Source organism: Ornithodoros turicata, chromosome 1 (genome assembly GCF_037126465.1).
Source record: "Ornithodoros turicata isolate Travis chromosome 1, ASM3712646v1, whole genome shotgun sequence".
NCBI classification, from domain to species: Eukaryota; Metazoa; Arthropoda; class Arachnida; order Ixodida; family Argasidae; genus Ornithodoros; species Ornithodoros turicata.
In genome coordinates this window covers 192184730-192205242 of record NC_088201.1, presented here as the reverse complement: position 1 = coordinate 192205242, position 20513 = coordinate 192184730, and the positions used below count along the sequence as shown (strand labels likewise).

The 20513-nt window shown below is 45.6% G+C and overlaps 1 protein-coding gene across 4 annotated transcripts in view; it reads left to right on the top strand.

Annotated features, from left to right (window-relative positions):
* LOC135378895 (caspase-7-like) overlaps nucleotides 1–20513 on the top strand; it is a 103975-nt gene extending 83462 nt beyond the window's left edge. For 3 of the 4 annotated variants that reach the window (XM_064612061.1, XM_064612060.1, XM_064612059.1), the window contains exons 8-9: nucleotides 8981–9058; nucleotides 19744–20513. In XM_064612061.1, the coding sequence (XP_064468131.1) occupies nucleotides 8981–9058; nucleotides 19744–20244 (579 nt within the window). In that variant the 3' untranslated portion in view covers nucleotides 20245–20513. Of the gene's footprint in view, nucleotides 1–8980; nucleotides 9059–9189; nucleotides 16422–19743 lie in introns of those variants that run through there. The other variant, XM_064612062.1, reaches the window with a different exon arrangement.

Genomic DNA, 20513 nt, shown 5'->3' with positions numbered 1-20513 from the left:
TGATCACCCTTCCATTGTCATTCAGGATGCGTATGTTAGCATCGTTGGTGCACCTCCATAAATGTATAAAGGCCATCTCATATGTACATAGCCACAGTGGCGAATATGGTCGTCATGTGTATATAGTCACAGTTGTGTAGTCATATGTACAGTCCCATAGTCATGCAACCATATATACATTATATCTTCTGCATTATTATTAGACGACTCATACTATAGAGCACACTACGAGTACTAATAAATTTTCTCAAACAGCACACGCCACCGTCTCAGAATGTCGCTAATTTCACGTGCATGGTACTGAGATTAGAATGTGGGCAAAACGAGTCAGAAGACTCAAAGTATATTGCTAGCACACGATTTGCGGTAGGTCTCATCTTGAGCTCTGTCATTCAAGGCCAGCGATGTCGGCAGTAGCAGACGCCAAAAATTTTCTTAAATCTCTGGCGTGGTTCTCCCGAACGAGATGTATGTCGTGCACTGTAAACTTTTTCACACCTTTAAACGCGTGCGCTATGCACATTCAACCTGGTTGCGTAACATTGTATCTCCAGGATGATATTTTACAAAATTCAGAAAACACTACAAAAGATCAAGTGTCAGTGCAAATCTTGCTTTCATTATGTCTTGGATGTCGTAGATACGTGCTAATGCAGATATGCATCGCTACCGATAATCATGCACGTGCAAGTGTCTACAATACTGTTCAACAATGTTGAGACGTTGCAAGACTGAATTTTTGGAGGACAGACAACATTAGAGTAAAGAAAATTAGTGCTAAACCATGCTTCATTATGATGTTACCAAATTACACCGAAAAAGGCGTACGCCATGCACGTTTTTACACCTTTAAAGGTGTGAAAACGGTTACAGTGTGTGCTCTGCACACCATGTTTGTTGCACGCTATTCCGAATTGTGTTGAGAGGGAACCTTCCATTTTGCGCACACAGGTAGGCCATAGCCTGGACCACGGCCCCTCGATCGCTCCTCTCTGCTCCGCTGGTACGGTCTGCCGATGTGGAGAGAGAACAATAAAAAAAGCGTGACGAAGGAATCGCCACATTTCCATGCTAGGGGCGGCACGGAGCGGGGGTTCCCTGTCGGATTTCTAAGTTGCTCCTATGGGGTTTCGGCCTTTAAATTGCGTCCCCAATTAAGCGACTGTCGGACAGGGATGTAAAATACGTTTTTACTTTTTTACGATATAGATTCATCAGAGGACATTAGAGAGCGAAATAATAATAATAATAATATGCCGTGAACGATAAATCGAATGTTTCTTTTTTTTTATTGTTTCGGGAGTATAACCTAACTTGCCGTCTTGCGTGTCATTATTATTTTATCATGTGATCGCGTTGTGTTCTCTTGTGCTGCCCTGACTGATTAATGTAGCTCCCCCCCCCCCCCCCCGCTTGAGAAATTGGTTTGGCCTGCACTATATGTAAATAAACGAACACAAAATTATAAAGCAATTGTAAAAAGAACGGCTATCGGGAGCATTCTATTCATGAGGCATTAAAAAAAGTTAAACTAACTTTCCGTTGTTTAGTGAGTTGTTCGTCATACAGATAAAATGTGGAATGGCTTTTATTTGGTCTATCTCAACAAGGCATATGTTTCGTTGATATTTTTGCCTTGTTCATGCATTATTTTTGCCGGAACGTTTGTTACTACTTTCGGTAGCTGTAGCGACGTGTTATTTCCGAGCGATCTGCATGTCGACGTGGCAGCATGTTGCACGAGGGTATCGTGTGTCCTGGGCCGACATGAGTGAAAAACCAGGAAAAACATCTAGACAGCACAGTCGACTCACAGATTGGGATTGGAAATTTTGAATTTCTTTTTCGACGTCGTCGTAACAAACAAATAAATAAGAATAAGAATCCCTTTGTCTGCTTTTTTTTGTATCTACTTAATTCAAGCCCCGTCGCACTTGCTTCGTGATGTGTTGCTACTTGCTGATACGCTTAAACGGGTATACACATAGTCGCGCTGTCACTACACTTATGCCAGCACCATGTGCCATCTGCTAGTACTTTCATCACGGAAGGAACAAAGCTAGTACCGTGGAGAAGTCAAGATGAGCGTCCGTGTGCTCGAGGCGCTTTTGGTTTCCATCTGGTTGCGTTTGTCGCGTTCTGTGCTTGTAGTTGTGTGAATAGTATTGTATATAAAATTACATAATTTTGATTAAAAAGCTATGAGCATGTCGTTTTTGCAGTTGTGTTCTACGACCCAGCGGACATCCTCTGGAAGAAAATATGTACCTACAAGATCACAAATTGCCTGAAATCCATAAATTAACTCTTTAATTAGGGGATTTCGGGCAAAAGCGATATAACAGAACGAGAGACCATCCTGGTTGAAACTACCTCCATCACCCCTGATCATGTGGCCGTCTTACGTGAAGTGAGCGCTGTACTCTCCGCTTTACCGGTCGCCACGGTTTTGGCTAATTTGTATATCAAAATTTGGGGATGGACATTTTAACGTGTGCGTTTCAGCATTTGTTAAACGTGAAATACCTTGCAACTAGTTTCCCCAATCAGCTATCTCGCTTTTGCCCGAAATCCCATAAAGCTAATACGTAAATGAATTTTAGTAATTACTCATCTTGTAGTTGCACACTTTCTTTGATAGGATGTCCGCCTGGCCGTGGAACTCAACTGAAAAAACCACATCTACGCTGATCTCTGAGCCTTTTTATAAAAATGCTATCCAAATGCACTGCGTAGAGCGGCTGGCATACAATGACCCTCGATTTTAGTTTCGGCTATTTCAATGACGTTCATTCAGCATTATAGCTGGCACGCATACACAGTTAAACTGCACGAGGAACCAGCCGCCCTGACGCACATGAATTCGCCAGCAGGGCACCTTGCAAGCCGCTAGCTTTCGGCGACATTTACAAGGAGTAGTGCACAGAAATCACCGTAAATGTTTGATCAGCTCCAGGAATTTATATCTGACGTATTCACACCGCACACGCAGAACATTTTTGCTGAATTTTGAAAATTTTGCTGAAAATGAAGCGAAAGTACATCTACATCCGCACACCACATGGGTAAACGGGCGTGCGAGCAAGCATAGAACAACCCCCGATGGTCAGTGCCTCACAGATAATGCGGGAGGGATACTAACTTTTCCAATCACCGGCGGGGGGGCATTCGGCCGGACGTACCATGCGAAGCAGAGAGAGCGATCGAGGGGCCGTGCCTGGACTATATAACTACAAAGTGTGAGGGAAAAAGTTTTTGAGAAACGAGAGTCCAAACAACCCAATTTTTGTGACCATATCTGCACTCTACACCGTCTCGCCGAAAGAGGGCAAGGTACAGACATGAAAATTTGATATAAATTTAAATAGCACGCTTCGACCTACACAGTGGTACCTCACATATCTCGATGGCATGCATAGGGGGAGTACAGCGTAAAGACAAATATGACGAAAATCTGAACTTTGTGGCAGTTTTGGCGATTTTTAATTGATAATCAAAACAGAATTGACCTGTGCTCTTTACGCAGGCTGAAAGCCGTTGTACCTGGCATATCGCGTAAAAAAAATCTATAGTTTGAGATTGTCCAATGGTGAGGAATAAAATGTCGGTCGCTCCGCAGCCCAGTCAATTTCTTTCGGATTTTTTTTTTCTGGCGGACCACAACACATAAAGCCAAAATATTTATTGTTCCTCTGTGCATGCGCGTTGCGGTGCAACATATATTTTTTTCAAAGGAAATTGGTGATGGTGTCTTGACCATTCTGCCTGAGTTGCGATGGAATCACCCAACTAAATGCCTAAAAAGAAGTAATATGAAAAAGAAATATTCAATGCACACAAAATGTATCACTATCCTCCTTCCCATTCACTGTGCGTTGAACTCCTCCTCTGACGACTTGTGGTGCGTGGCGCAACTAGCGTGGTGCATCCATCACATTGTCGCTTGCTGAACTTCTTCAAGGGTCGCATCATTGAAGACGCAACGTGACTTTCTGTCAACCTGCCCGAAAAAGAAGTAAAGAATATGCTAAATATTTGCCAAGTCCACACCCAATTAATCAGTTGCATATTCCAGGAATTCTTTCCTATCAATCAAAGCTGTCGCACATAAGCAAGTCTCGCGCTGAGTTGTCCAAAAAATGTTGTGCAGAACGTCTAAGCCATTACTCATTAAAACAACAGTATATAATGTCACATTTAAATAATTGGAATATAAGAATCGGCTACATACCTTATTCGCCATCCCTTATTCGCATTACGTGCATTCGTGTCTACTGATTGGTAATCAATAACTTCAATGACTTATATGGCTTCGACAAAGGTGGCAGGCTTGGTTCACTGTTATGTTGCTGCCGAGATTCTGCGAACAACCCGGTGGGTTAGTGAACCACAGCGACACGTGCCGGGGAAGTCAACCCAAACCTGAATTCATTCAATCAATTTTTTTTATCTTGAACGACCATTGACACCTTCCTGTCCAATTCAAGCACTGTACCTCACAAACGGAAGTGTGCTTTAATCTGCTTGTTGTGCTTCATTTCCACACGTGGCCACTGAACCAGTTCGTGAACTGAACCGTTTAAAAAAAATAAAATAAACGGTTGGGATGTCCACAGGTCGTCCATACAAATCCTAGGAACATAATGTGGACACTGCCGCGGGACCGTCCACGTTGTATGCCTGTATGTATATGGTCTTCTCTGTGTCCCCTACACCTTCTCTACCGTCCAAGAATGGATGCAAATGGGTATTGATGTAGTGAGTTACCAGAAATATAGGATAAAGATGAGAGAAAAAGTCAAAAGGTACGCCATATTGAATGAGGGGACCTCATAATCAGAACACGTTTTCTTTGTCTGCATTCCTAATCTAAGGCTTACCTAACTTCACTCATTTCTACAGCCATTTATTTTTCTTACACCTTACACTTTCCACACATAACCATATGACTAAATACAAGTTCCACATGATGCAACCGATTCACACTGCAATGACCTTTGCAGGAGACAGTTTCACCACTGTAGAAATATTTTCGGTCATTCAGTCATGTGACGGGAATGTTTTCTGTCAGACGGCAGGGAGGGGGCGATGTACGTTGCAAAGCGAGCCGGCCCCAGATGTTCGTCATTGATTCTCCTTTCTCACACTTAAGCCAACCGAACCTTCCGTACCTCAGGAAGTCACAATCTGCCCTGTGGCTTTAAAGAGGTAGGACGCTCCCCAAGCATCGATTTGTTTATGGCTATTGCAGACTGTAGTGTATTTCGATTGTAACTTTATCAGGCCTGTGCATTAGTTTCCGGCAGGTACAGCGGTACGACCTACTGTAGGCACCTGAAGTATGGTGAGCTAGTAGCGCTGGTGTGCCAAACGGCGGCTGCAAGCGGGTCGAGCCGACGGTCCTGCTGATAGGTGGCTACGAAGAGCTCAATCGCCGCCGCTTCTCGCGCCGTCGTAGCCATGTGACCCCATGTGCGAGCATTTGAGATCTCGCGGAGCACCCGTGGTGGGCAAAAATGAAGCAGTCCACCCCAAATCCGCGAGAAAAGAAAGGTGTGCGCGTGCTGGTCCGTCACGCTCCACAGATCACAGATATGATTACCACAGCGGACTTAAATCGGAGAATTTTAGTTGCAGTCATTTAACAAGAGCTCCCACACTGAAGCTCCCAACTCGCGTCCAACAAGGTTGTGGTAGTGCTGGTGAAAGGGCTCGCCGCTGTCGGCCTCACATATGTGGCCAACGTCACGACTGATGCCCTGGGGGAATGTGCGTCCCAGGCTGACTTTTAAGGGAACTGTGCCGACATATGTCTGAAAGCGTCCGAGGAAAACCCAGGAAGAACCCCAGACAGCACAGCCGGCACCGGGATTCGAACCCGGGTAGCTCCCAGTCTCGGTGTGACATGGTCAGCACGTTAACCACTGAGCCACGTGAGCTGGTCCATGGCCACCAAGAAGTTTCCATCCCGCTCAACATAAAGGAGCCCTACTCTGTGGAATCCTGGAAGAAGAGGTATCAAAAAATGAAATGGGATGACAACGACGAGGTTATAGGACGATTAACAAAAATATGGTACATAACAAAAGTGGAGCGCGAGATCGGTTTGGCGTGTTGCGTGCAGTTTGTAGAAGAAGAGACAGAGATACATTTGGATGATGATGTTTTACTGCGGCATTAGAAGAACAGACAAGTGATACAGAATGCTCGCGCGGTATATCGTACTTCCATATCGTCTTCTACGACAGTACTATATTCAACAGGTTGCTCGCCGCAAGGTGACTAAGTGGGCATCTCGGACGCTTGTCATTGAGGTCCTTGGGTAGTTGACTGTCCCAATCCACACCTCGTTTCCGTATTTCTCGAAGCAGCACTTTTGCTGATACTGCGTACGGCAAAAGAAATCCCATGGGGTCATAAATTCGTGCACGTGACTGTAACGTTAGTCGTTTCGCTAGGCCTGTGTTGGCCTCTTCTGTAGGCGTCGGCAGACCAATATTCAGTGTGTCGGCTTCCTGATTCCACGACATGCCAAGTATCTTTGTGATCTCCCTGATCAAGACAGCGTCAGAGTCGGTTTTGAATTTTTTGCGCATACGATCAATGTTTGAACCCCAGTTTTGGAGCTTCACTGATGCCTCGTTAAAAAGGTCTTGGGACTGAAAGTATAGTTCTTCAGCTTTCTGAACGTCCCGTGCTCCCATGATGATTTGTCCATTTGAGGTGCGACTTCCTCGGCGACCCCAGACAGAAGATATTCGCGTATGCCTGTATCTTGTTTGTCGGGTAGTGCGGGGGAACGCACCTGCCGTCGAGTTACTTGATACAAATGTCGCGTAGCGATCTCCTTCTCGTTGCCCATCAAGACGTCCACTTTCCATGGGAGTACAACGACGTATCGTCCATTCCTGAACTCTGTAGACTGTGCAAGTTCATCAAGAACCATTCCGGGTCGTTCGTCGTGGTTTTTGCTGGCGCGGATGCCTATGCTGTTGAGATTCCAGGTCCGTTCCATCATATCAGTTATTTCTTCCTGGTGTTCGGAGCTCACATTCAGCACAGTGATTTTGTGACAACCAGCTGTTTTTATCTTATTTTTGGACGAGTACGGCCCTTGTAGTGTCCATCCAAGGTTGGTTTCTACCACTCGAATACCGTAATAACGATGATGAATTTTGCCGTTCAATTTTTGGTTCAAGGTTATTGGTTCGGTTCGGGTTCGGGTTCAGCGCAATCCAAATAACGGTTTAAACTGATATTAATAGGTTCGAACCGGTGTACATGTGCTGTGCTAATCAGTACATGTGAGAGGTAACATCAGGTTTTATGGCCTGTTCCTGCTTCCTTCCTCTTACACCCTCGCCTCTACACTTGATAGGTACAAAGAACCATGCAGTTCACAGCAGATCATCCTTTACTGTACCGCCTACACGCTGCGACGCTGAATGAAATGAAGCAGCCGAGGCAACAATGCAAAGTGTAACCGTAGTGTAGCACATCTTTTTTTACACCTCGAGTCACAAAAATGTACAGGGATGTCGTGAACCTTTTGGAAGTGAGACTGTAGGAGGTGCATGGGCTCACCACTTCTCGGTTTATGAATTTCTTATATTCGCTTTATGAATTTTGCAATATCCTGAGCGGTGCAGGGAGTTGGTGGGTGGCAGTCGAGTGGGAAGGTATAGGCGTTTTTACCGTCTGGCGAACCTGTTACCGCATCATATTTTTTCGCTTCAGTTCCGGTTCGTTCAGGGGGAGAGCAAAATGTTTAGGTTCGGTTCGGGGTCACTTCGGCACAAACACTTTTTTGCGGTTTTTGGTTACGAAGTCCCAGTAATGATCCGCCCCATTCAATAACTGTATCCGTAAGGAATCTGGACTGGTGGTTGTGTCGGCCATTGTGAGGTTCTGTTCCTGTAGCCGTTGTTGATTTACTCTGGGAGGGGCTTCGAGAACTTGGGTGCAGATTTTTTCAAAGACCAAAGCGAGTACGTTATGGTGTCCTGTCCCCGAGTGTGACTGCAGGTAGACTTCAACTATGTAGAGTTCTTGTGGGCGCTGGGGTAGATTACTCCCAAAGGATGCTATGGGAATGAGTTCTATGTGGACATGTTTGCATCAGAAAGCCTTCGATAGGTGAGGAGTGAAAAATGTGCGTTGGCTTCCTCGGTTAAAGATTGAGCGTTTGGTTCCAAGTGCAAAAGCCGTTGCGGTTTGTAAAAGAACATGGATTGCATGCAGCGGTGGTTATAAGGGTGACCGTTGAGGACGCATCATTTGTTCCACACAGTTGTTGTTGTTGTTTATAGTCCGGATCACACATGGTTGGCGCGTGATGTCCTGCACAGTTTTCTGCGCTGTACGTCAATCGAACGTTTTCTGCGCGGAAAAGAAGGGAATGAACTGAGAATATGGGATCGCGTAAGAGGACACCGGAACGTCATCGTCTTCGTTTACGCAGGGCGAGAAAATATTCAAAACGGTTGGACTGCCGTTGTGGACGGATGATTACAAGTTCGGCGACTAGGTATCAGAGACTTGGACATGTGGGTGTAACCCCCCAATGATCTCTTCAACAATCATCCTCCATCGCCATTCTCGCACAACAAGCGTACTGCAGTTCCTTTGCAGCACTCATGGACATTTACCATAATCTGTTTCACGACTAATATTTTTATACGTATTCAAACAATGTAACACTTCTCTTCTGTCACAATTCCTACTCACTGCTGTTACGACCCTCTCCTACCTGGGCCTCAGAAGGGACGTGTAGTATGCTCGAATTAATAAAAAATAATAAATAAGTGGGAGGAAGCACTACCATCATAAAAATATTATCAATCTAATGTATGTACATGTATGACCAGTGCTTTCCATTTCATTAGCTTACCTACAACTGCGTTGAATGTAGACATTTATCGTGCACCCTCAGAAAAATCGCTGTATAACACCTATAGTGTAAAAATCTCATTTATTTCAGGCGGCCAAGGTGACAGCGACACAGCCAAGCAGTGCTGCTCAGAAATGTGAACACGCCTTGGCACGCACAACCATCAAGGTAAACATTATTCATTTCACGGAGATGAATATTTTGATCCTGGCACTAAAGATGACGCAATCATCTTGGTGTTCTGGCATGAAGAGCTGGCATTCCTTATAGTATTGTAATTTATCTATTATCTATTGAAGGTGCATCTGATGTTTATGAAACCGTACTGGTACTGTCTGGAGAAGCACATTGGTCATTGGCCTGCAGTGTAGATTATGCACTTGAAAAGGAGTCATTTGGTGCAGGTTTTCTCACTTTCTGTGTTAGAATGTGCCCAGTCCATATTGAATAACAAAAAAAAAAAAAAAATGCGAAAGGAACATGGAGAAGAACTGAGGAAGTCTACATGAGGCAGAACTGCCAGCAACTCAATGTTTTGTCAAGAATACCCTACCGCTGACGCCGTGTCAGTGTGCAAGGAGAAGCAGATCACTCAGGCACACCACCTCCACCATGCAAAAATGCTGGTTGGCAAGGCCACACACAGCTTTATCCAGAAACGCGATTAATGTTCTGCCATCATTTGAAGACACGGGGGTGTAGGCTACAAAACAGAAAGTGCATTTACCTAAGTATACACTATTTCTCTTTTTAGCGGATCACAACGTTCGCTTAAACAGGAGACGTCCCTGGGAACCAGGTCAGAATCGACAGTGGTTCCAGGAAAGCTGACCTCGTTGTCTCCCATTTAGTCCCTCATTAAAGGGCTATGGGGCTGTGAGGAAAATGGCTTCCCAAGTTGTGGGAGGAAGGGGAAAATGGCGAGTCGTAACAGCTCATGAAAAGACGTCATCACCTCATAGGTGTATGCGTTCTGTTCATGCAAATGCAACTTACAGCACAAAGCTGCACGTGCATAAAGTTTAACAAAACGGTGCACAGCGAGCATGAATATTGTGTACATTAGCTAAATGAATTTGGAAAGGAACTCCTGTTGCATAGTGCTGATGCTCGGCTAGGGTACAGAGATAACATGTGACCATTGCTTACTTTGACCAGTCCTCTTCCATGGCGAGGGTAAAAATGATGTCGGATGAGACGGCGCGACGACCATCATTTGTAGTTCTTTCCCTTTTTTTCCATTTGGAGCTCAGACAGCTGTTTCAGCTCGTCAATTTCTGAGTCTGTTAGCTTTGCGAATCCCCCATGGTGGCACACCTTTACCTCCTTCCCATTGATCAGGCTTGTGACGTACACAGCTTCTCCGTATCTAATTTCAACCTCGTTGATGTCTCGAACGGCAAACTTGTGATTCTTGGGGATGGTGCTCATTTGCTGTATCTCCCCATCCCCATACTTCTGCAACCTATGAAACATTTGAAGAAGTGAATACATGCTTACTTTGGTTTTTATTGATGATGCGACTATTTTTGATGATTTTCATGAAGTAAACTCTACAGAAACAGTGCCGACTGATTCTCAGAACATTAAGAATTCGTTAATTATATTCCATGATTGCTTAGCTGACAGGGAACGACCGTTTATGTAGCGGGTTGCCACCATCTTCATCACTCAGTACTTATTTGTCAATGACCCACAATACAGGTGTCATGGCAGTGGTGTGGTAGTTTTGGCGCTCTATGGCCTTTGTTGCCTTTGTGCCATTAAAACCATAATCTCTCTCTCTCTCCCCTTAGTTTTATGTCATAGAAGTCGTATTACAGATGAGATTCAACTGTTTTTGATCAATCATTCAATACTTGAATTTGCTCAATACTTCATTCCTTATTTTTAAAATACCAATTAATTGTACTCGTGGTATGTACTGATGAGCAAATTATTGCAACTTTAGATTTAAGGGATAAAGGTGCATGCAAGGTGCACTTGCAGCAGTGCGAAACGTCTGTTTATACGAAGTGACATGCAGTTATTGTAGCACACACTCATCTCAAAATTACGATAGCCTTAAAATGCTGCGAAGCTGCAAACTATTGCACAGAGCCAGTCCGGCTACACAAAATGTAGAATTAATCGAGGCTCTAAATTTTACAATCCTGCAATTTGAGAGACAGTAACGTAAACAAAATGTAACGGTAACAACAATAGCCGTTATCATAATAGCCATTGGCAGTAGTAGGTATTGTTTGCACGCATAGCCAGCATCTCCCAACATAATGCCTGGGTAATGTGCAGTTTCGAGTTTGACCCCAATCCTGCTGTTCTGGAAAATACGACCGTCGTTGGTGGATCCGGCCCAGCGCTGGGCTTCTTCACACTTCATAAAACTGTCGCTGCAACGAACTAAGACAGAATAGCAATATACGCACGTGAACGTTCAGCAGAAACACAACCTTCCTTTTCGGAAGAGTTCGGCCTGTTCACCATCGGCGCTCTGTATGGAAATGTGCGTCCCATCAATGCACTCTGCAACACTAGGGAATCAAGCAATGTGATAAAACTTTATCGGCACGTCTTGTATTTCTTCACGTGTGGGCATCTTGACATAACGAGTAGACTGTAAGAGTAACTTGTAGACTTGCAAATACTTCTGACACCTCGACGACTGCTCTTGATAGGATTGGTTGGCTAGCATTGACTATATCACCGTTTCCAGTATGCAAAGATCCTGTGAAAAAAAAGAAAAAGAGTAAAAAGAGTGTGAAACAGTGGCGGAAACAGGCTTCCTCGATCATTCACACTGCCGGAGAGTCCTAGCAGATCAACAAGTTCGCAGACACCCCCCTTCGGTGTCATATCTTCTGACAAATTTTGACCGCTCATATATGTCGAAGGGATTGCTTCAGTCTTGCAGTTTCTTATGCGGCACAAACTGTCCTTTCTCGGACAACCTGACGACATGTTGTACAAAATCAATCAAATCGTACTCGGCAATATATTCCGCCATTATGCTCAAGGGGATGCAGATGGACGTCAGTCCTGCCCTTGAGGGTAGGGAACTGTTGGTTGATGGTGCTGCCTTCGAGAGCGCTTCGAGAACAGACTAGAGGGCCCTTCGAGGTGCACTCCACCTCAGATATCCCTTAGGGCTCAGTGGGAATCTGGCGGTAAGAAACAACAACAACAACTTTATTTTGAAATGGAAAGTGAGGAGGTTCATCGCCAGAGGCGATACTCTACCCTATTGCTGGTGGGAAGGTGAGAAATAAAATAATGAGCCCCTTCACAATAACGATCGAAGTCCGATAGTGTCCAGAAATGTCAAAAGAGCTTTGAGCGCAGATCTTTGCTGGGCTGGACTGGGCCAGGGGCCAAGTAATTTCGATAGGGAGAAGGGGCGAGAGCCCAGCTGACTAAGAGACTCGGAGAGTGCGGTTGGGGAAGGTTGGTAGTGGGGTCAATGAAGAAGAATGTGCTCCAGATCCTCAAGAGCACCACTGTGGCAGCAGGTGGGAGAGTCAACTTGTCTGAAGCGGTAACGCCACTGAGCTGTAAAGGCCACATCGAGTCGCATTCGGTGGATTAATGCAGCATCTTGACGAGAGGTATTCCGTGGCATGCGGAAAGCGAGCGTTGGATAAACTCTGCTCAACATAGATGGGGGGAGAATGTCTGTTGTCTACTGGCGGGAAACCAGGGGTGTCACGAGGCGTCACAGAATGGAACGGCGGTCTCCTCTCAGCAGAACAATACTGGTCCGTTTCCGATACGAGAGTGCTGCTTCTGCGGCGCTGTCGGGCTGCTCGTTCCCCAGGACACCACAATGGACTGGAACCCACTGGAGAACTAGCCTGTGGCCTGCTGCGTAGAGAGTGTGGTAAGCCATTAATACATCTGTGACTAGGGGTGCGGATGGGCCTCGTACGCTGAAATTTGCAATAGCTTGAAGTGCAGATTTGGAGTCTGTGAAGACTGTCCATTCCCGCAGGGTAAAATCAGCGACGTGTTGTAGAAAGAAAAGGATGGCATAGTGTTCTGGGAGCTGTTGAGGAGGTTGGATGTGAAAGGCGTCGTCCTTGCACTTGCACAGCTCGGCACTTCCTACGTTTGCGTGCTCACATCCGCCGTCGCCCGCTCCTCAGGAAAATTCGATACCGCCCTGAAAGCGACTTCTATCGAGTGGCACAGAGGACACGCCAGACTCTCACTGGCTTCATAGCTAAGGACATTATACCGCCCTGGTCTCTGCCGGTACCGCCGACTTTCGTAAGCCTTCCGAATCTTCTGGAAAGAAGAGATAAGGTCCCCCTCAAATCCTCCGAGCCCATTTTCATGGTCTGGTAGACGAGAAGTTTTCTACGTTTACGGCAGCATATACCGATGGCGCATCTCGCAACAACAAGTCCGCCTGGCGGTAAGACAAGCCTCCTAAGCCTGCATTTCTGCTCGAGCAAAAGGTTTAGTATACCGTCGCATGCTTTGTGTTGCGTGTTTACCGTGCCTGACTTCTCATACTTTATGACCCGAAACATTCATTCTGAGGTAACAGGAATTCATAGGAAATACAATGCCTATTGATACCAGCATCACCAGGAGCCTGATTCTAGCAACCAGAGGGAATGCTCAAGGGCTGTAAGTGAACAGTGAGGTTATCTTACGAAAACATTTTTGTTCTCGCCGGAGTGCTTCATCCAGTGTCGTTGTATCTCTATCAAGCACCCCACTCTCCACCATCCGAAGTAATGGTAGAAAGACATGGCTGGAGAAGGAACCTTCCTTAATTGAAATTTTCAGTTTTCAATTTTCAAGCTTTGAATTCGTTTGGAGCACATCCCTGTCACATTTTTATCCCTCTGGCTGCGAAGAAGGCTATGCTCAATCTCTGCACGATAGCTGAGCCAAGATATGATAAGCGCTACCGAAGGCGGGGCAAGACAGCACGATCATTTTCTTGTTATTTTCGTTTTGTCACACATCATCCTTTCCGATTTCGGAGCTAATCAAACCTTCCTTACCACCCGAAGAGAAAATCTGCCGCACGGCTTCAATGTTTCGTTAGGAATACCTTTTCACTGAACCCGTGCGAGCGCGCAAGCTGCGCCGCACCTCGATTGTAGACGACGAATGCCGGATCAATTAGGATAATAAAAATATTGCCTCCATGTAACAGAAAAGCTTGGCAATGTTACTTGTGCTGTGATACTGTACCTCATTCATGGCACTCAATATGGATTTCAGCCTTGGGGAAAGCGTTGGTTTGGGCGTCGATAGAGAGAGTCGCCCGCTCGTTTGGAGGAAAGGGGAAAGGTATGTGTAAACGCGCAGGAAATGAGATGTGCTCGTCCCTATGTGGAGGTGGAGCTGGCCTCAGCTCGTTTGCCATTCTACAGTGTATATTTTCTGTGTGTTACTTTGGACTTGTGTGCATCTAATGGATTCATAAAATTAGGGCGGGCTTAGTGGCGTCCGAGCCATGCTGTTTTACATGAAAACGTCGCAATCTTCAATTCCCTTGTTCGTCTTGGGATTTTAGGCAAAGAAATGCAAGTATTTATGAACTTATTCAACAGGGTATGAGCCCGCATGATTTTAGTGAAACAAACACAATACTCATTCAAGAGGGCAAGGACTCGCTTTGCACGCCGGCTGGCAAATTTGCCCTCCGCTGCTAGCTTGCTTCGGCGCTCCCGTTGCTCTCTCGATCACTCGGTACCGTGGGTTATTCTCGAGCCTGCCTTTTTCCTATTGACATTTCCTTCGGTTCTTCACTTAGTTCATCTTAGGTTCCTGTATACCGGCGTTCTGGCAAATGTTTGTGATTTCAACTTTGGAAATTTATACAATTTAGGTTATTGTTCAAGCAGATATCGCTTATGGTCCACGTACAACTTCTGATGTGCTTTCGAACGACAGCTCGATCGCCGTCCTAGCTTTACGCGTGTAGACTATATAGATCTAACTGTTGGATGGTATCGGTTTATTTCTCATCCCGTTGTTCCCGTCTTGAAATTCGTCATAATTTCGTTGCACCGCAAATTTTGCGATGGCTACCCAACCAAACTTACAGACATTTTTACGTCAAAAAGTAAGCTTAGTAGTATCTGTTAGCTGGGATGAAAATTGTCCTGATATTGCATATTATGTTCCTCAGTGTTCGCCTAGCTTAGGTCACGAGGGTGATATTTTTAGAAGTGTCTCTTCTTAAAATTTGTGTGCTATGGTGAAATATAACTCTGTGATAGTGTTCATTATTTTAAGTCCTGGTTGGCGTGCTTTTTGATCGATAGACTCATACCGTGCCCTTCGAAAAATGTGATTTATTTACACAAATATGTTTTGTTTGATATTGATTCAATTACAATGATAAACAGTGCCTAATGGAGAAAACATTGGTTGAGGTGGGTATAATTAGGGTGTATTTACATTCATCCGTATCATTGATCTTGTGTTGAATCACATTAATAAAATAATTTTGCTCGTACAACTGTGTATGTCTATTCTTTGGCTGTAATAGGCTTTAATAAACATATATTTACACTTGTCCTTTTTGTGTGTGTCTGTTCTTCCATGTCTATAATCACATGTTGGAAGCGCATGCGCTCGTGACCTATATCGCGGTGGGGGTGGGGAGTCTAAATTGCGCCTACAGTGGATAACGACATATAATACTGGCGCCCAGTAGGAGCGGGAACTGCTTCCCAAGAGCGTCTCCTTTCGTCTTTCAGAAACTTGTGGAATTGGAACATTGCACGCTGAATTATTATTGCAGACGGGAGAGAAGCAACGCGCATTTTCGGTACGGAGCACGAGACACTCTGCGCCAGGTAGCCTCTTCGATTAACCTAGCAAATGCTTTGCCTCCAAACTAAGCAAAACTTGCGTTCCTCGTGGGTTCGATAAAGCCACAGATAATTGCTCATTAATCGCGCATCACTCTTGTAATACTTCCTCAATCTCAATCTCTGCACCTCACATGCTGGTTCGACCAGCCAGGCGGAAGAAACCAAGCGAAATGTCATGCGTAGCCAAAACAGTCCCGACCTCGAGTGTCACGTTGACACAGGGTTTACGGGCCGCATGTCAGAATGTCAGTGAAACTAAAAATTTACTTTTCAAAAAAAAAAAAAAAAAAGAAGAAGAAAGAAAGAGAAAAACGCGAATAGTTTGGGATAACTACTTTGCACACATAATCAGTGTTCCCCAATGAACATGTTGTGCGTGTTAAGCTCGAAAATCAGCGTATCTGTGCTTTAAGAGGAATAACTCAAAACCGGTATTCTGCAATGCACTAAAGCTCTGCCTGACTGAATTACGTATAAAGTGGAAAATCGTGCACGGAACACCATAGAACAATCTCGTTTTGGTAGTCGATGAACCTTCTGCTGATCCTGTCGACTGTGTCATGTCAGACATAAACGGGAAATCGACTTGGCGAAAGCTGGCCGTTGGTGGCCGGTAATAGTAAATTAATTTTAAACGCATTTTAAGATCATATTATGCGTTATTCGTACTCGGGTTGCATCATACGGGGGGGGGGGGGATATGTTTATTAGACAAAAAGGGAAAAAAAACGGGGAAAGGTCAGCCAAACGGGACGTCGGCTTGCTATTCCAGAAATAAGAAATAATAATAAATAAATAAAAAGAAAAGAGAATAATTAAAGAAAGAAAGAAAGAAAGAAATAAGAAGGAATAATAAATAAATAAATAAATAAAGAAAATAAAGAAATAAGAAATAAAGAAGTAAGAAAAAGAAATAAAGAAAGAAAATTAAGAAAAAAGAAATAAAGAAAAGGAAAAAAAGTAAGAAAAAGAAATAAATAAATAAATAAAGAAAATTACGAAATAAGAAATAAAGAAAAAGAAAAAGAAGTAGGAAAAAACGAAAAACTACCAGATGATGAAAGAAGGATGAGGTAGATTAAAGACAAAGATGACAAAAAAGATGACTAACAAACGGTGAAGGAATGATGAGACGAATCACAGAAGATGACTTTAAAAAGAAGGCATGAGGTTAATGCGTTGAAGGTGAGAGTGGGGCACAGAAGAAGAATGAGATTTCACGACTGAGTTCACAGGCTGTTCATCAGACCTGAGTCTCTCAAGAAAGTCAGCACTGCTTTGGTCACAGACTGCTGTGTGTGATCTCGTACTGGGCCGAGCAGAGTGGCCAGAGAAAAGTCCGTGCACCGCAGCTCGAGTAGGCGTCGTCTCAGCGTGGCTCGAGAGGTGTCGAATCTGTGACAGTCGAGGAGAAGGTGTGGCACATCAGCTTCAACAGCGCAAGTGGGGCATTTGGGCGACTGGAGAAGACCCATTTTACAGAGGAGTAGAGGTGTCCTGGCGACATTAAGGCGTAGTCGGTGTAGAATGGACGCTTCTTGACGCGAGCAGTGGTGTGTGGCAACGAAATCCATCGACGGGTCGATAGATCGGAGATGGTCGTTCAGTCGGACAGCGTCCTCTTGAAACTGCCGAGTGCCGTTATAACGGAGTCGCTGTGTCTGTAACCGACACGATGAGGCTGAAAGTGGTAGGAGACAGTTACTGGAGGTGCCGTCCCCATGTGCCCGACGTGCTAAGGCGTCTGCGCGGGTGTTTCCGTGCAGGCCGGTGTGACTGGGTACCCATTGGAAACACAGGCTATGACCAAAGGATAGAAGTCGGTTGTATATTGCGACTATCATGGTATCTAGGCCGCCGATTGTTCTGGAACAATAATTTGCTAGAACTTCTAGCGCCACCTTACTGTCCGTGAACACAACCCAAGCGCCAGGCGGTGATACCGCTATGTGGTTCAACGCTGTCAGTATGGCGAAGAGCTCGGACTCTGTAGATGACGTTTCGTAGGGGAGCTTGTGCGCCACTTCAAGGTTTTCATTTGGCATATAAAAGGCTGCAGTAGATCCGCCTTGAGACACTGATCCGTCAGTGTACACAGGGAGTCGTTGCGAGTACGCTAAGTTAAGGTGCTCCAGTGTAAGTTGGTGAGCAACAACGGGAGGTACAGCGTTTTTCTTCAGAAGACCAGGAATGTGATCACATACAGGAGGCCTGCGAAGAGTCCACATCGGCGGGGCATAGGAAAGCACTGATGGCGTGGTGGGGAGGTGCACTCTCAGGCGGTCAACAGCAATACCAATGCTGGAGTCCGGACAGTCAATATCAATGAGCCGAAGATGATGGTAAGGATGCTGTGTGAGGTACCGTGCATATATCCGGAGAGTTTCCACGTCTCGTAGGACGCCTGCTGGAGTTTCGCGTGCCTCTGCCAGGACAGAATAGGTCTCTGTCGTTCTGGGAACTCCCAAACAGACACGGAGGCTTCGGGCCTGAATATTGAGAACCTCACGCTCTCCGGATATGCTGAGGCCGTGTAGAACAGGCAGGCTGTACCGCAATGTGCCCAGAATCAACGCTGTGTGCACGTGACGGAGGTCAGCGCATGAAGGGCCCCACGACGATCCAGCAATGCAACGTAAAGCATTTACAAAACCGCTGGTCTTGGTGGCTATTGTTTTCACATGCCGGGACCACGTCATGCCTCTGTCTAATGTCACGCCAAGGTACTTGCAATGAGGCACAAAGTCCAGCGGTGTCCCACTGACGAACAATGGATACCTTTGGAATGAGCGTCGGGTGAAAGCCATGGCAACGGTCTTAGCAGGAGAGACCGATAAGCCTCGATCGGCAAGGTATTCTACAATAGAATCCAAGGCGCATTGTAACCGGCGTTGGACGGTGTCTCGACGGGTGGCAGAGGTCCATATGCAGATGTCGTCTGCGTACAAAGTGATGCGGGTATGATCACGAAGCTGGGCGGGAAGCGAAGCCATTATAACATTAAAGAGGAGAGGGCTCAATACACTTCCCTGTGGGACACCACGACGGACTGGATGGAAAGCGGTGTCACCTTCCATTGTGCGCACGAAGATGCGTCGGTCAGCTAGAAAGTCCTGGATCCATGAGGCGGCGCAACCTCCTATTTCTGCCTCTTGTAGCGTCGCGACGATGGTGCTGTGCAACACGTTGTCATAAGCTTTCTCTACGTCGAGAAAAACTGCACCGGTGAGGTTGCCTTCAGCCTTTGCTTGTTGGACTTCAGCGACGAGATCGAGTACGTTGTCAATTGCTGAACGTCCCTGACGAAATCCTGCCATCACCTCAGGAAAAAACCGCGTGCTCTCCAGGTACCAGTTCAAGCGGCGGAAGACCATGCGCTCCATTGTCTTCGCAACGCAGCTTGTGAGGGCAATCGGGCGAAAGGAATCAATATTATGCGGTGACCTGCCTGGTTTCAGAAGAGGAACAACCATTGCAGTTTTCCATCCGCGTGGAACTTCACCTGTCCGCCAGGTTCTGTTAAAGAGCCTCAAGAGGAGCTGACGCCCACATAAGGGGAGATTCCGAAGGGCTTTGTACGTCACCTGGTCAGCTCCAGGCGAGGTGTGCTGGGGGGAATTCCTCAGGGCAGATTCAAGCTCAACAAGCGAGAAAGGTACGTCCAAGGCAGGGTCTGAAGAGGAATCCAGCACGATAGGGATATCACGTGCAGAAGACAGCGCAGAGGCTGAGAGCGTGGTGAGACGACCCTACGCGCGACTGCCTGCGTGTCGTCGCCCCTCTCTCACAAAATTGCTTGGTCCGTGGCCACATCCAGCACACCAACTTTAACATGGGCAAATAACACAGACAATATATATGGAATAATACAGCAGTCTCAATATTGCAATGCGCACTCCGTATTTTGCGTTAAACATATGTATGGGTTACAATAATTACGATACGATATTTGGATCAGAAGTCACACTGAAACAGATTTAGGCAGCAAAAAGGCACTATGTTGGTCTTTTTCAGGTGCGGCCAACAAGTCCATGCATTGAATACCACGAAGGCAGGAACTTGAAGATATCTTCACCCACGGAGGTAATATGGCGGCCGCAAGGAGTAAACAAACTTCTGGAGATGCAACCAGAGCAGGATAGTTACCGTACCGAGAGTCCGCACTTCCTCATGATGGGTTACAGGTTCAAGCTTGTCCTGACAATCAGAATAGTACTTGGGCTGCCATTCCTAGCAGTTGTGCTCTTCCTGTGCCCCGGTCCCTATGACAATGACCTGACATGGCCATTCAATACGCCACACACGGTCACGCTGATGCACAAAGTAATGGACACATTTAACGTGCAAGTGAAATCGAACTTCCCTGATTCGATCGTTTCAAGTCATCAAAAACCTCAACCTGAGTGTTATAAGGGTAGAGTTTACCGGCTCATACATCTGAACCCGTTTACAATAGACGATTTCACACACGGCAACGCTTTGCGCTTGTCGCTTAAGTTTTATCCTGCAAATTAGTAATACATTTCTATATATCTCCCGACATGTTTAGTTGCCTCACAATTTGTGTTATATTTTTGTCTACTTATCGCTTGATAGGAACTTACGGAGTGTTTTAGCTAAGCACTGATGAGGGCGATGAAAAGGGTGTGCGCTGGTCTCGGGCACGAGATGTTGGTCACATTGTATTCTGTGTCTTGTAGTCCTTTTTGAGACATGGATGTTAATAGATATTACATTTTGCAATTTCTGTACTGCCGATAGCTCATATTAAATACCTTGACTGG